The sequence below is a fragment of the Epinephelus moara genome, chromosome 5 (genome assembly GCF_006386435.1).
Source record: "Epinephelus moara isolate mb chromosome 5, YSFRI_EMoa_1.0, whole genome shotgun sequence".
NCBI classification, from domain to species: domain Eukaryota; kingdom Metazoa; phylum Chordata; class Actinopteri; order Perciformes; family Serranidae; genus Epinephelus; species Epinephelus moara.
In genome coordinates this window covers 39,488,789-39,506,297 of record NC_065510.1, presented here as the reverse complement: position 1 = coordinate 39,506,297, position 17,509 = coordinate 39,488,789, and the positions used below count along the sequence as shown (strand labels likewise).

Genomic DNA, 17,509 nt, shown 5'->3' with positions numbered 1-17,509 from the left:
ATTCCTCTCCATCTCTTTACAAAGCAAGGCGTATTTCATGCCCTGGCCCAGATAGGAAGGGTGAAAGGAACCATTTCATTTACTCTTATCTGAGAATGAGGGAGAGAGGGAAGAGAGGGAGGGGGGCGAGTCTTCTCTGCAGATACCTGTGGTGAGGAGGACGTAGCACAGTCGGCTTCTATAAACGAGCCTGCAAAAACTGTGCTTTTATTCATCGAAAGGTTTCAGGACATAATAATAAAGAGAGGAGGGAGGAATAATGCCTTCGCACAGCTATACAAAACGTTCACAGAGAGCGAGAGAGTGTGTGTTGAAGGCTTGAATCTGTCCATGTAGGTCAGCAGGCTCGCTCTGGCGTTGAGGTAAATCTGAAAATGTGTGTGTGTGTGTGAGAGAAGAATTTTCTCTCTGCATCTTAGCACCAAGTTGGATCATAAAATCCCAACATGCACACACACACACGCACACACACACACACACACACACACACACAAATTACAAGAACAGTAAGGTTTGGTAAGGTTTCCCTCAACTTGTGGCGGGCCACCCAGCACCAAATTGGGCCATGGTAGGGTGAGGACCATTCTCTAACTCAAAATGAAAAGAAACTGATTCATGCTGGGAATTTTTTTGTACTTTGGATGTAAATAAGGTGACAGAGTGCAAAAAAACCCATCAAAATAAAGCTTGTTTATACAAAAAGGGCCAGGGGAAGATCCCTCCAGACCCCTCAACAAAGGTTCAGGCAAAGCCCCGAATGTCAGTCTAGCAACGCGCCTGCCCACACCTGACTTGTCTGAGGCTGGTGCTCATTTACTTCTTGGCAAAGATGAGTAAGGGCAGCAAACGTTGACAGGCTGAAAACAGGCTGTTCTTTTATTATATACACTGATAGATATTAGTAATGTTTTTTATTAACTGGCCCCCGGCTTCCAGTCAGTTGAGTTTCCCCAGTTTAATGGCAGTTTAGGGCTACGCTTAAAGTGCTGACCATGAACGACGACATCCCCAGTTTAAGTTCAACTAGGGACCTCTCTCTTCCCCTGTTCCCAATCATCTCTTTACCATAAACTTTCTAATAAATGTCTCAAAATATGTAGGGATGAAAGAGAACCAATGATCAGCAGAGTTCAGGCAGCAGTGAAGTGCTTCCCAGATGATCTCATGATAGATGGTGTAGTCTGTAAAGCCCTTTGAAGGAAATCTGAGAATGTGATTTTGGGCCATGCATGTAAATAAAACTGACTCCACCCTGCACTGACCCAGGAGCAGAATAGTACCTGCTTACCTTAATATTCCAGCACCAGCATGTTCACTCACAGGAAAGCCAACAAATCATCATAATAATGCGGGATAGTACAAGGACGCAATTCTTATAGATATATTTGATATCATTTTAAACAGCAGATGCAGTACACAACAGCCTTCTGGATGTATGGCCCAGATTTTGTGCTGTTTTCATAAATAGCAAATATTCCAAATACAATCCGCAATCACCAAGTTAAAAACTATCAGTTCAGTTCCCAATTAATGATTGACTTCATCCAGAGGCAGCGGTGTGATATTATTGCAGCGCTGCCTATCAAACATACTAAGGGCATTAAGAAATATTTTCATATATCACCTAAAAACATGCATTACCTCAGCCCAGAATAATGTCCCTGACTTTTAGTCCCCTACCTGCACTTTCTTGCTCTCTCTTATTGTTCATTTCTACTACAGTCATTCTACTGTTATATTTATTTAAAAAAAAAAATTATGCCCTTGATTTTAATTTTTCAGCATGGTGTTGAAATCATATCAAATATTGATATTTTTCAAGGTGTTGTTTCGAAGTTAGAAATTCCAGTATGAAGTCAACACGAGCCCCTACCATGGGTCATGTCCCCCAAATGCTGGATCCTACATATCCCATAATGCAAAAGTGTCAGCCTTAGACACATCAGTAGTGTTTCTGCAATTTGTAGTGTTCAACCCAAGCTGGGATAACTCACACCATGAGGGTTGATTTCTCACAAAACTCCTCCAGAAGTTCAAGCTGAGTCCTACATGATGAATGAACTGGTTTTGATGTGTAAAATAGATGGAGTGCCCCTTTAATGCATCTGTCCCACCACAGCCATGCCAACACAAAACTGAAGAATTTAAACACCCAGGCTTTCATTTAGTGGATTGCTCCTTTAATTGAACAGATTCAGTGATAAATGAAAAATGCTTTTGCTACAGCTGATGTGATTATATTGTCCTTAAGGTTCATGCCGGTTGTTACATTTCATGCCGTTTAGACTTTGAGCTTCGGCTGAGCCCGGCGTTCATGGACATTGCATAAATATGACTCTGTCTATATATTGGTGTCTTTTGTAAAGAGCGATTGCTTTTCAAATTGTGCTGTCTGCAGCAGGCATCTGCATAATGAGGCTTCTTCTATCTCAAAAAATAAAGTAGTAAGGAAGAGAGTGACCGCTCACATCAGCCGTTTGGAAATAGCTTTGTTTGATTTCACAGAATGAGACTGTAGACTTCACACTTTTGTATTTATCCCCCATGTGTGGATCTATTTATATTTGAGCTGGAGGAGGCTGTGTGTGTGTGTGTGTGTGTGTGTGTTTCTTTATTTTATGCTGATGGAAGGAAGAAGAGGACAGGGGGACAGGTTCAGGGGACAGCTTTGTGTTTAAGGGGGTATCCCTGCTGGGGTAATGTGTTTAAAATCTATTACCCCCACAGCTAGGATTAGTGTGTGTGAGGGTGTGTGCGTGTGTGTGTGTTTCCCCTAAAGACGTAATCACTATGGTAATACAAAAGCCAGTGGATTATGTGGTGGAAAAAATCTGGTTGATTTATACTCTGCCTTTGGTGAGATATACAGTACACATATACAGCATATACACACACACTGTTGTCCCAAATAGGTCTTCTCATTTTTTTCATTTCTGCTGCGTACTGTATCCCACTACTGCTGACTATATTATATTATTATTACATATATATACATATTGGCTGGTACAGTGGTTGTTGTCTCACAGGAAGAAGTGCCAGCAGGTTCTCACCTGGTTTGACTGTTTGGAGCTTTCGATGGAGAGTCTGCAGAAGTGTGAATGTGTTTGACTGAGTGTGCTTGCCTTAGACGGCTGACCCGTCCAGTGGTCTACCCTGCCTCTCTTCAGGTGCATGCTGGGACTGGCTCCAGGACTGGTATTAAGCTAAAATAATCAGTTCACTGATAGTTTAGGGGACTGACAGAAATTAATTGGCAAAATGTTGGATAACTGATTATTTGCTTCAGTGATTTTTAAGCAAAAATGTCAGTAATTTTCTATTTTTAGCTTCTTCAGTATTGTTACAAGTCTTTTGTGGTCATTAACTGAGTATATTTGCATTTTGGGCTGTTGGTCTGACAAAACGAGTAATTTAAAGACGTCACCTTTGGACATTTTTTGTTATATTCTGATGATCTGAATGCACACTAAATCCCATGTCATAGGCGTACATTTGGGGGGAACGTGGGGGACACGTCCCCCTCTATATTAAAAACATGAACGGAACATATCAGAAGACATATTTCACAGTATTTGATGCATAATTTTTTTTGGTGGAGGTCCCCAAACCCCCGTTTCATATGTGTCTCCCCAACTGTAAAAACAAAACTTACGCCCATGCCTCTGGTTATACTTTGCTCCAGTTCACACCCATTTCCTGCTTAATGTCCCTGCTCCTTTGCTGCTGCTATATAAATCAGTCAGTCAAAAGCAGAACTTAGCCAGATGATTAACAGGCGGCTATGATTTTTCTGTGTCTAATATTAAGAAGAGCAAATGTTATTATCAGTTTATAACATCAGAATTCTGTAAAGGCTGAGCTTCTATTTAAGTCTATTCTCGTGTATACCAGTCTTATTCTCTCTCATTCATTTCCTTCTGTTTCATCCCTCAGGGGGAATATTAGTGGTATCCTTCAGTAAGGGGCCAGGGCCAGGCCTTGGTCAATAATTAATTGAAATCCCCTCATTTACTTAAGATCTTAGCTTACTCTGCCCCGGGTGAAAATGGGCAAAGTTTGCACTTTGGAATAGTCAAACTGGTGTATTATGCTGAGCCAGATAAATCAGCGGCAGGAGAGAAATCACATGTATATGTGATAGTAAATTGACTCCAGCAGCTGTGGGATCCTTCCTGAAGTTAATATTTCTTTAACACACACACACACACACACACACACACACACACACACACACACACACACACACACACACACACACAGAGAGCAAATCCTATAGCAAAATAAGAGATTTCTTGTACTACTTTTATATTTTTCAGTGTTGGTCACTGATTTAGGGAGCATGCCATGTTTTGACATGCAACTGTTGACACACAGCAACAAGCCGTTAATTGCACAAATGCGACATAATGTTTTTGTTGAAGTCTTGGTGAGTAGTCGTCTTTCACTGGTCAAGAGAAATCCATGAGAACAGGCGGCATTAAAGCCGAGCAAATAAGATAAAATATGGACGCTTTAATCCAGACTGGAATGTGACTATTGGATGTCATTTTCATGTAAACATTACTGATAAATGGCTGACAGAACAGCCTTTTAACAAGGCATTTTAACTCCCACTGCTTCAGTTGAGCTGTTGAGCTGTTCAGCAGTCAGCGTAGAGGATTTCAGGGCGATGCAGGGGATACTTCCCCCTTAATATTTAGAACATGCGCATTTGTCACCCCCAATAAAAATGTGAAAGTAGCAGAGGACTTATTTTGACAAAATTAAAGACATTCACCAGAATGCAGGAAATTAAGCGTATGGTGCTCAAAATTTTCTGGAAGACCCCCAAATCCCCCGTTTCATGTGTCCCCCTGAATGCTGAAATGAAACCTTCGCCCATGGCCAGTTAACAATGGAGGACTGCAGCTGTATTGAGCACCTCTTGTATCACACCCCTCCTACAAACTTAAGTCTAAAGTCAAAGTTTCTTTAAAAAAAATGGTTTTAATTAATCTATAAAGAGGTTATCTGAGGTTGACAGAAGAATCATGATGATCATGTTTGAAAAGCAGACGTTACTTCCCATGCCTGTCCAATGTCTTTCCTAAAATCTGATAAGAGGAAAAATCGGGCCTCGAATAAATTAAGACATATTTATCATTGATTTAGTGGTCATTATGTACTTTTTATTTGTTGCACATGTAGCTAAAGCCAAAACCACAGAGTCCTCTTAAAACCTCTCATCAACCTCCATTTGGTCACTTGCATTTGAATAAGTTCATCTTTGTCTCATTTCGTTGCCTGTAACCTAATTAAATTTCCAGGCAGCCATGATATTTCTCTCTCTCACTCATCCTTGACCTTGTTTTGATTCATTTCAAACTGTCTTCCCTCTGTCACTCTCTCTCTTCTAGGACATGGAGGAGTGAACCAGCTCGGAGGTGTGTTTGTAAACGGCAGGCCCCTCCCAGATGTGGTGCGACAGCGAATAGTGGAGCTCGCCCACCAAGGGGTTCGGCCCTGCGACATCTCACGCCAGCTACGAGTCAGCCACGGATGTGTCAGCAAGATACTGGGCAGGTAAAAAACACCTATGACCATATGATGATGGTGCTGAAAATATTTACAGTCTTTATTATGCACTCAACAGTGTGCCAACAGTCTGTGTAACTGGCTAAGGTGTATAACAATGTGGGCTTCCTGATTCCCAAAATCTTTGAAGTGCAATGGACTGTAGGATGAAGCAGGACAGCTCAACGTATCGGCTTCATTTTTGGGTCATTCTGCTTAGTTTTATGAGAACACACAGGCTTTAGGTCCAGTGTTGGCTAACCATGTGTCAAACTGAAGCCCCTGTCAGGTCAAACTGACTCATGTAGTGCCTATTCTGCCATTTCTTTGATTCCCTCAGCATCATGCACAAGCTGCACTTCCACTGCTTGCTGCCGTTGTTTTTGCTTGCTTCTTATTTCTCTCAATCTGTTCTCTTTATGTTGCCATTTAACCTTCCTCTCCCCTCTCCATATCCTGCATTTCTCGTCCGACCCCTCTCAATATTTCAGTGTCTTCTCCTCACCCCGCTTTTCTCTCTTACTCCCTCTCTCTCAGTCTCTGTCTCTGCCTTTTCAAAGCTAAATTCAAGAGTAAATCCCTGCTTGTTCCGTCCCCCGGAGAAGAAAGGGGGACAAAAGGGAAAAGATTCATCACTTTTTGGAATTAGCATCAAAATGAAAGTGGCACCATATTTCTGCACCTCCCCAAAAAAAGGAAGAAAAAAAGACAGAGGGAGATGGAGAAAGGGAGAAAGACAAGAACAAGGAACACAATCAAAAGGGGAAAAGGCGTGTTAAAGAAGAAGAGTGCAAGAAAAAAAAGAAAAAAGAGAGACAGAGAGACCATTTGAGGGGACGGAGGGGAAGGATTAGCTACAGCGACCCTCAGCTATATCAAAAAATGTGTTGCTCATTGTTCTCCCTTGCCTCTCTTTCCCTCTCTCTCTCTCTCTCTCTCTCTCTCTCTCTCTGTCTCTCTCTCTCTATCTCCCTCTCTCTCCCCTGTCCTGGCCGTTCAACTCACTGAAGCGTTACCGTGAGGGGGGGAGGAGAGGGGATCGAGGGATGGAAGGAGGGAGGGAGGGTTGTTTTATCCTCTCCTCTCTGTCTCTCTGGTGCCAGCAGAACAAAAACACCAACTCTACCACTTTGTGTGTGTCTGTGTATGTGTGTGTGTATGTGTGTGTGTGTGTGTGTGTGTGTGTATTAGCTCATCGTTGTGCGGATATCAATAACCATGCTCGTTTATTCACCAATGATTCAGCTGTGAATAATTTAAATAGTTTTCCATTTGGAAATAGATTGTTTTTTCCTTTAGCTGTGTTTATACTCCAGCTGTGAATAGTCAAAATGTGCAACACACTCACATAGGGGCAACGCACGTGCGCACGCACACACACACACACACACACACACACACACACACACACACACACACACAGACAAGAAAACGCACATTTACAGGAACACACATCTTCACGGAAGGGATTACTCTACCGTACAGCGGTGGAGAGAGAGAGAGAGAGAGAGAGAGAGAGAGAGAGAGAGAGACAGAAAGAGAGAGAGAGAGAGAGAGAGAGCAGGTTTAAGACTGACTGACAGCTTGCATCCACACGAACACACACACACACAGCATCCCCCCTTTTTCTGCAAGCTGTGTAGCACATTTGCTGTCCTCCCACCCCCCCTGCCCCTTCTGCATGCAAATACATTCATGAAATAGCCATGGTGGACACGAAACGCCTGAATCTGTGAGTGTGTGTGTTTGCATTAGTGTGTGTGTGTGTGTGTGTGTGTGTGTCAGTGCCACCCTCTTCTTACCTCTGTGTCACAATGCGAAAATCCTGAAGAAAACAACAGCCAGCTCGAGTCAGACATCGTAAATATTTTTGGCATTTTAGCTGACAGTTATCCACAGTTTGCTCTGATGACTGCAGCATGACAAACAAGTTATAGTGAGAATTTAACCACAGAGAAGACTGACAAGGTCAGTTTCACATGTAGTGAGTCTGGGTAACCTTAACCTATTGGTGGGATTTCATCATACTGAGTGATGTGATGGTCGTTGTTTTTTCAGCCCAGTCTGATAGAAATTCACAAAATGGACACAAAGACTTAAGAAAACATTATGTGGTGGTTGGGCATGAAATGTGTTAAAAGAAGAAGACTGCTGTTTGTGTCCTGTGTAAAACCACAAGTCAACATAGTTATCTGACTTTACTGACTTTACTATGCAGAGTACATAAGGTTACGTCACTTAGGTCCTGTATGTAGTCATTTTAAACGAAACCACTGTCATTTCCTAAACTTCCTAAACAAGTGTTAATCCTTCCCTAAACCTCACCAAAGTGCAACCATTGGCAATGAAACTGCAATCATTCGGCAGTGTATTGTGTAGCATTAACACATCTTGTGCCCACCACCACATAATACGTTGTTAAGAGGTTGTGTCCATTTCACATATTTCTGTTCGACTGTGTTGGTTAATTTACTGACAACAAATAGGGAATATCACACTAAAAAGACTGTGACTTTGGAAAATAACCACTTCATATGATGAAATTAGACTAATTTTAGCTTCAACAGAATTAAAGAATGCATTTTTGCACTGGACAACCTCTGCGGATTTTGCATCTCATTCGTCACTTCACTTTGTCACTGCGGACAGTGAGAGTGTGAAGCTAAATATCCATCGAGGAATGCGACAAAATACAGGAGGATCATCTTTTTTCAAGATCAGGTGGAAATAAAGGAGAAGGGTGAGGGACAGGTCAGAGAGACATGAAATGTTTTCTTAAGAGTTTTCGAATTCGAGCCAGAGAGAAGTCCTGACTGCAGCAGGGAGGTCATTTATCTACTGAGAGGCCATGAGGAAAAAGAGTTGAGACTGGGTGGAACAATGTCCAAATCACCACAAGGTGTTAAATGTTATAAGCAGCAAATCTTGCAAAACACGTCAGTTGTCAGCTGTTCTGTGAAATGACTTAACTCAAGAATAAATTAAACTTTATATTTGTGACCAATTTTTTAAAGATTTACATGTTCAGTGGAGCTTGGAGCTGAGAACCACAAACAAATAAGTTGACAATATGAGAAGTATAGACCAGCGCCGGCCTTATTCACAGTGTAAACCTTTTCTTTTTAGGTGGTATTCAATTACATTTGCACAATCACCTTCACTGATAAACAATGTCCAAATAAGAGCACCAATGTCACATCAACTGATCATTAAAATGTTTTTTAATCTTTGAATCAAAATGTTTAATTTCAAGATAACATGGCACAATCTAACCAATTTAAACACCCTATGGGGCTTGGTGAATATGAAATAACAATTACAAATAACAAGTTTGAATTTACACATTCACCCTTCTAGCAGTTTTGATCCAACACTTCTTCTAGAAATGCCTCAACCTTCTTGTGTTATTATGACCAACACGAGCATCTCCTGCACTTTGATTGGCAGGTACTATGAAACGGGCAGTATCCGCCCCGGGGTAATCGGGGGATCCAAACCAAAGGTTGCTACTCCCAAAGTGGTCGACAAGATCGCCGATTACAAACGCCAAAACCCCACCATGTTTGCCTGGGAGATCCGGGACAGGCTCCTGGCCGAGAGAGTGTGTGACAACGACAGCGTCCCAAGTGTCAGCTCCATCAACAGGTACTACAGTCTGTGTACTCTGTCTGTGTGTTTGAGTATCAACTTATAGCAACAGGTACTGAGTGTAGGTAGAGCTCAGAGCAATATAATACTGTGTTTTCTTTATGTGTGTGTGTGTGTTTGTGTGTCCGGGAGTGGAGAGGAGAAAGGCAAAGAGGCCCCGGTCTCCATATGTATGAAGTAGCTGCAGCTCAGTGGTTCAACACGATGGTACAATGACAACCCTTTCCCCCGAGCATAGAGCCAGAGAGAGGGAGGGATGGTGAAATAAGAGAGAGAAGGAGTGAGCAAAAGAGGCAGACAAAAGGGAAGGAAGGTGCGCGAGAGTAAGGATAGAAAAAGACACAAAAGGGAAGGAAAGAAAGGGAAAGGAAAGGAAAGGAGAGGACATGAGAGGAGAGGAAAAGGGGGGAGGAAAGGAAAAGAAAAGGAAAGGAAAGAGGAAGAAAAGGCTTGCATGAGCAGCCAAGCAGGAAGTGTGAGGCCCCTCTGCCATGTCAGCCTCCTGCCTCAGCCACTTCACACACACACACACACACACACACACACACACACACACACACACACACACACACACACACACACGGTTTAGCTCCCACGATGGTCATGTTCTCTCTGTCACTCAGAATCCTCTCACACACACACACAAACGACCACTTCACACACACTAATATCTCCTCTCTCCTCCTGCAGGATCATTCGGACAAAGGTTCAGCAGCCGCCCGGCCAAACGGGCTCAGTGTCGGCTCACAACTTAGGTAGGTGTGCTGCTTTAAGAAATCCTGTTTCAGACTGTCAAAGCAAATTTTACAGCAGAGCCATTTTTGTGTGAATCTCTCAGGAGCCCGTGTGCCGTACATGGAACAATGAAACATATTGAAATTCTGGACATTTACTCGCAGTGAGAAAGTGTGCCACAAAGGTCTTTGCTTGAATGTTTTAATCAAGATGTCCCAAAATTAATTAAGAACAGAGTTAGTTAATGGGATGTTTACATTTTTAAACAGTGTGGTCAGTAAACTGGGGGTTTGTGTCATATTTGTACTTTACGGTCTTATTATTGGGTGAACAGTGGAGAGCGGACAGGATAAAAAGGGGGGAGACAATGAGGGAGGACGACTAGTATCAACACTGGCGCTGTAATGCCAATAAAAAAATGATCACAAGCACTGAATTTTCTGCTATAGGAGATCATGTTTGCAAATAGAGCATTATAGTATGTTCCCAAATTGTAGTTTACGGCAAGGCTGTAGTTTAGGGCAATCTGCCCTCAGGGGTCACAAATGCCCAGTCTTATTGAGTGTCAGTTGGGTTGTGGTAATTCGATTAGCTGCACATTTGTTTTAAAATATGCACCACTAAATCACATTATGAACTGAAAACAGATTCTGAATTATGACTGGTCTACTGTACCTGCCTAAAATGAGTTTGTATTCAACCAAATGATCCCACCTTGGCCCCCCCTCCCAAATAATGACAAGAATAAATAAAAAATGTCCTATGCTATGACAGGCAACCAAGCACCACCTTCAGAGATAACCATTAATAAATATAGCCTAATCATAATCATAAATAAACTTAAGAGATTGCAGTTATTACTACTACTGGTTTTAGTATTACAGTGTACTGCAGTCCTGTACGTGGTTTGTCCATGTGGTGTTGCCGTACCCCAGCAGAGGCCATTGCTTGACTGTTATGGGTAGGTACAATCAATGTAAAACACTGTACTCTCTCTGTATTTCATTACTTTCAATGTATTAAAAAGTGAAAAACTAGAATGTAATATGTTATGGAGGCTCATAGGTGTAGATTTCAGGGGGGTCGCACAGGACACGCCCCCCTCAATATTTAAAATGTACATTTGGGTCCCCAGTAGCAGAGGACTTTTATTTTTACAGAAGTAAAGACATTTACACTATAAATTGGTGCATAAAAATCACCAGAATGCAGAAAATTAAGTGTTTGATGCTCAACATTTCCTGGTTGAGGACTCACAAACTGTGGTCAATTGTGATAGTTTTTGTGAAGTGTTAGCCATAAGAATGTCACAAAAATAGAAATATAATATATATCGTCAGTGTGCGCACTTTCCCTGTGTGGCGTTCACTTATATGTTGTCTCCTTAAAATGGCTTTCAAAATGCTCTAAAAGGGTCAGTTTAGCTGCTGGGTGGGTGGAGGATTGGGTCAGAGAAGGTGTGGTAAATAGGTGATTACAGCCCTGGATCACACACAGCTGATTTTGGCCTATTTGTGGGTTAATTCGACCATGTTTGGTTCTCGCTAACACAAAGTAGATTGCACCCTTACATCTGATTCTTAGTATCTATTCATCTGTTCTTGGATGAATGAAATTAATATCCTTCATCCAAAGACCCTTGACTCTTCTCCTTCGGATTAACATGGTTTCACTGTTCATTTGTAGTTTCTAATCATGTTACAGACTGAAGCAATATATCTATTACAGCTATGACTGAAACATTATTTCCTTTTTACTCGATGAATATCTCAGAGAACAAATAAATATGAGAGCCTCCGTCTCTCTCTCCCTCTCTCCTCCTCACTTTGCCCTGCAGTGGATTGTGTTTCGGTGTCTCTCATATCTTCATAATCGCACATTGTCTATTAATCTAAATTAATTTCACACACACTGCTCCCTGTCTCCTGCCTTTTACACACATTTAGCAGCACACACACGCACACACACCTAGATACACCCACACCCACACACGCACGCTTACAGATTACACAGATAAATGGGTCCCACTCCCAGGCGGAAAATTGAACATTTGGATTTGCAGAATAAAAGCGTTACGTTCTGATAAAAAAAGGAGTGAAAAGAAAGAGAAAGGAAAATCAGATAATTGAAGTGCTAAATCAAGTGATGGGAAAAGGAGGGATATGCATTCATTATACTCTGCTTGTCGTTAGCAAAAGGAGTAACGGCTGGAAGGGACCTTGATCCTCGGGTTTATCGTTTCTTTTTTTTTATTCCCTTTTCGGTCTCGTCTTTCTGTGTTTGGGGGGTCTGCTGGGAGAGAGGATTAGGATGTCTGTCTCCACACCTTTCTGTCCCTCCTGGGATGCCATACTGTCACTCAACCCCATGTCCGCTTACAGGGGCACAGATAAGGGACCAAGGAATGAGTGACTGTATGTTTCAGTGTGTGCGTGTGTTTGTGTGTGTGTCAGGAGGTTGCAGAATGTGTGTGTGTGTGTTTGTCACTGAAGCGGTGACAAGTATGTCGCTGTGTCGCCCAGCGAGGAACTTGTCTCCTCCAGGGGGAAGATTAGAGGGAGAGACAACGAGGGGCAAAACACAGACAGACTCCTGTCCTTTGTGGCTTTTTTTTTTTTTTTTTTTTTTAAAAAAAGCCTCAATTTGGTCTGTGTGGCTGAGTAAAAGTTTAGAGGATTAAAGTGCATCTATCTATAAGAAAAAGTAGGATTTCATTGAGTTTTTGGTTCTGTATCTTTGATTGTGAAGGTTCCATAAATAACTGAATGAAGACGTGTAATAGAAACTATAAATGCTGGTTTAAAATGGCTCCCAAATCTTCATTGTAGTAGCATATAATTCAACATTAGTGAAGACTGGGGACGGTTAGCACACTTTTTACTCTCTGCCGTGCTTCTCTGGTATAATATTTGCTGGAATTTTCTAACCAGCAGCAAATGCAAGATTAACATCCCTAATATAGATACATTTAATGCACACTTTTTTTAATATTAGAGGATTTGTGATAAAAATCATGTCATGCAATAAAACAACTTTTTTAACGATTCATCAGTAGCAATGTTCACTTACTTTTGCCATTATAACTAACAATACAAACAACAATTTGGTGCCACATGTGCCAACCAACCCCGATATCAGTGTGCCAGCTACCCCCCTCACACTGTCAAATCTTATATGAAAATGCAGATGACTCTTTTGTCTATTAACTAGAAATAACACATTTCCACTATCTCTCAAAAAAGCACACATTTTGTTGTTACATTTTTGTTCTGTGACCTTGAAAGGTCTGAAAATTAGCTGTGTAGCTCTGCAGCCAACCAACCTAGAGGTCTCAACCTGAACCGAGCCAACCCGAACCCAGCACGTCTGAGATATCACATAAAATATGGAGCCTGAACCTAACCAAACCCCATCCCCCAAAAAGCACATGTTGGCTTCTAACGACTGAGACACACTAACAGTGTGGTGGCACATGTCACACGTGTCTCCAGCTGAAAATGGACCAGATCGGGTAGATCACCGACTCTCAACTCTGTGATCAATCAATCAATATATATCTATAACATGTTTTGGATTTACATTTCAAATAAATAATAAACAAGTAATTAACGTGCAGACTGCTCGCTTTTTTAATATTATTTCTTTATTTCAAAAAAATTAATCACATTTCTTTCCCCCCCATAGCCTGAGCCCTACCTGACCCAGCCAATCAGCGCACATTTTTGGCCCAAACCCAGTCTGACTTTTTACCATCCTCCAAAATCCTTTTTCACAGTGTACTTAAGATACTTTTACAACTGATTTAAGTCATAGCACGTTACTAAATGTGTGGAAATTTAACTGAGATATTTGTATGATAAGAATAACAGCTACAAGTTTCTGTGTGACTCGGTGTCATGCAGTGCGATTTATTTGTCTATTAAATATCATATAGTGAAACCAGTCTTTAATATGCTTTTAAATATTTCATATGAAGAACACTTAATGTGCCCTAAACAAGGGGCTCTTCTCTTTTCTGTATTTTGTGCTTCCTCATCTCCTCTCTCCTCCATCCTCCTGCCTGTGACCCAGAAATAGATCTTAATGCGCCATCTTGAAGGATGTCTCAATTCCTAAAATGCATTTCGTGGAAAGAGGAGGGTTGCTCGAGGAGCTGAGTGAGGATGCACAGCTGTATCCTTTGCAAAAGTCTTTTTGGCGACTGTGACCTATAAAAGAGGTGTGACTGACGTGAACACAGCTGATGATGCAGCTGTGCATATTTAATTGACGTCACTTTAAAACAGCCTGTTGCCTCAACTCCTCTCTCGTCATGTCTCTTTCTTGTTTCCTCTGCTTGCGTCCTAGGCGGGAGGAGAGGGGGCAGGGAAAGAAATCAAGGATGTACAAACTAAGAAATGAGAAGAGGGAAAGTTGCTTCATAGTAGTAGTGGCCACATGTGTATTTCTCCCTTTCTACATAAAATCCAAAATGGATTCCTTGCGATACACTTTCACAAAAGCTGACCTAGTTTATCTGAGCTGCAGTACATTTTTTTTACAGTGTGGTTTCATTTTGAGAATCATACTGACTCTCATAATTGATTACAAGAGCTTTAAAATAATTTCTTTTCTGTTGAGATGAATATACTGTAAGGCGGAACAAATGATGCAGATGTTTCATTAATTATCAGAGGCTTAGATATAAGTCATTATTCTCCTCCCTTGCTCATATTTCTCAGTACATCATTGTTTTGTCATGTGGTCTGTCTGCAGCGACGTCCGTAGCGGCCACACAAGTGTCAGCAGTGACCAGCGACTCAGCCGGCTCCTCGTACTCCATCAGTGGCATTCTGGGTATCAGCTCAGCTGCGGACGTGGGCAAGAGGAAGAGGGACGAAGGTAAGCAAAATAATCTGTCTGTGTGTGTGTGTGTGGTTGAGTGTTGTTTATCTCACCTGCGTCACTGTATTTTTTATTTTTATTTTTTGTGGGAAGGGCATTTTTTCAAGTGCACATATACAACATAAATAAACAAAGTAGGCAGCCTCTGGTCCCCCTCCTTTTCCTTTCCAACATGGAGAGAGCCCAGATGGAAAGAACTCGGATCAATGGCAGATGTGTGTGTTTGTGTGTGTGTGTGTGTGCGTGTGTGTGCAGGTGCAATATGGGAGTTCTAAACCAAACATCTTCATTCAGAAACCCCTATTTGTTTACTAACGGTGCTTCACCAGAGAGCTACCTGAGAAGTCGGTTTATGCATGCACTATTGATCATATACGCTGTCATACTGGATCAATGTTGTATGCATGTTAATGGAGGTGTGATCTGTGTGTGTGTGTGCACATAAGGGGGTTCTCACATTTACTGTATGTATACTGTATGTTTGTGTGTGTGTGTGTGTGTGTGGGTGTGTGTGTGTGTGTGGCAGCGTCAGTGGCATTAAAAAGCCATCACACAGACAGTCTCCTACGGTAAATGAGACAGGACCAGATGTCGGAGCGAGGGGGGGGTGACAGAACGCCACTGGGGGCTATTTCTCGCTCTCTGTCTCAAACACTCGGATGCCCACACACAAACACACACACCACACACAGATACAGTATGGGGTTCTTTTCCCACTGCTGATGAATTTCCAAAACATTCCAGCGGGTTCCAGGATGAATCCCAGGTGCACCTTGAGCGTTCGGATATGCTCGGATACAGCCCACTCACCCATCAGCAGAGCACAAAGACTTAAGAGCTGACACACAACCCCCACCCCAACTCACCCACACACACACTGTACAGAGTACAGATGAATAACAACACAGGCACTTGCAGGGCGCAGACCTCCGACAAGGCCAAATACCCTATGTTAACAAGAGTGAAAAATAATTTGTGTATCTGTCCCGTGATTCAGATAAAATTCATGTTCACATAAAAAAAAGGGTTCTTCCTTGGACTATGCTACACCCCTCCATGAAGTTTTATGAACATCGGCCTGTAGTTTTTCCGTAATCCTGCTGACAAACAGACAACCAAACCAAAAAGAAAACAAAACCTCATTGGCAGAGGCCATGATGACGTTTGTTCTAGAGACCTTTACTCTCTGCACACAAGGGTAGCTGGTAGTTTGCACACACCTTGGATCAATGTTTAACTTGTTTTGTGTTAAAACTTTACAAAAGCAAGCACATTTAGACTATGAACACTAGGTTTTAGATCATGCAAAATCTGGAAAAACAGTCTGCACACTAGACAATGCTCCCAAAAATATTTGATTGAATTACCACTGAGGTGATGTTTCAAGCTTCACAGTCTCCATCAGACCAAGAAGAGCATGAAGCTTGAAATGTCGGTGTTCATTCAGTATTTATGGGAGCATAGTCTAGTGCACAGAGTCTGTTTTTCCATTTTTTACCGAGTTTTATGTCCCTTACTAATTTTGAATTTGTGATGTGAGAGAGAAAAAATAGTGGAAATGCCAGAAATTACATAAAAACTCAAAATATTGGAAAAGTTTTAATGCTTGGCTGTTTCGGAAAAACCAGTGTATCGTTGAATCCACTGAAGAGATGGACAATTGCAGTAGTCTTGTGATTTCCATAATTTGACCTGTGCTCTTTTAATCATCTGGTTGCACTCTCTTTGCCTGCAATGGTTTAATGGCACATGAGTGGAGAATTAGTGCCATCAATTCTTTCTCTTGATCATAAACCAACTCCTAATATTCGCAAAGCGGAAGTGGATGAAAACATGCAGATTTAGCAGATTTCCCAGATTTTCGAGATATCCAATGAAAATCTGCATGAACTTTGATGGAAACGTGCAGCCATTTTTTACTTTTTATAGAAGAAAATATTGGCATTGTACATTTTTACAGCGACAATGGTGCATTTCCTGCCAGGACAGTGCCAACAAAAACTTTTTTTTTAAGTGGTTTTTGTCCCTAAACCTAACCACATGTTAACCTCAACATTGTTGAAACATAGTTTCAGTGTGTCTGCTACATTATGATGTATAAATGTAAAGTATGCGTGGTTTGCAGAAATGTACAATATACAATTTTGCTGGTGATTAAGTTTTGATGCAAAGCACAGGTGTAACTTAATAACATTATGATGGCTCAGTGTCCTTTAGGTGTTCTTGTTCCACAGCCCTGGTGTTGTGCCTGCTGGTTTACTGACACGGAGCCATGGTTTGGGTTGTTAGTGCTTTTCCAGCTAGAAACAATTCAAAATGTATTCGTGGTCCACTTTTCTTATGAAGCCATATTTCATTGACAAGAATAATATCATCAGAGGCATGTATAATTACACAAATGTATCCCACACTGAGCTCTGATGTCTGTGGCAAAGACTCTGTGGTTGAATCTGTAGTTGAAGCCGAAGCTCTGTTATCTAATTAGCAGCATTATTGTTTCACTTTGTTCCTTATGTGCATGATGTGCTGCACCATGCCAAGCACGTGCGGTCTGTCTCTTGTTTTATTATGACTGGACCCTGCGATTCACACTTCCTATCAAAAATACTGTTTCATTCACGTTTCCATCGAAGCATCCACAAAGCATTGTGTTGCTCGGCGTCACGTTTTGCTCGTGCGTTTTATCTGC

The 17,509-nt window shown here is 41.6% G+C and overlaps 1 protein-coding gene across 4 annotated transcripts in view; it reads left to right on the top strand.

Moving 5' to 3' along the window:
- pax5 (paired box 5) overlaps positions 1-17,509 on the top strand; it is a 70,832-nt gene that overhangs the window by 11,236 nt on the left and 42,087 nt on the right. For all 4 annotated transcript variants that reach the window (XM_050044657.1, XM_050044655.1, XM_050044658.1 and 1 more), the window contains exons 2-5: positions 5,397-5,562; positions 9,001-9,198; positions 9,892-9,956; positions 14,692-14,817. In XM_050044657.1, coding sequence (XP_049900614.1) covers positions 5,397-5,562; positions 9,001-9,198; positions 9,892-9,956; positions 14,692-14,817 — 555 coding nt within the window. The remainder of the gene's footprint in view (positions 1-5,396; positions 5,563-9,000; positions 9,199-9,891; positions 9,957-14,691; positions 14,818-17,509) is intronic.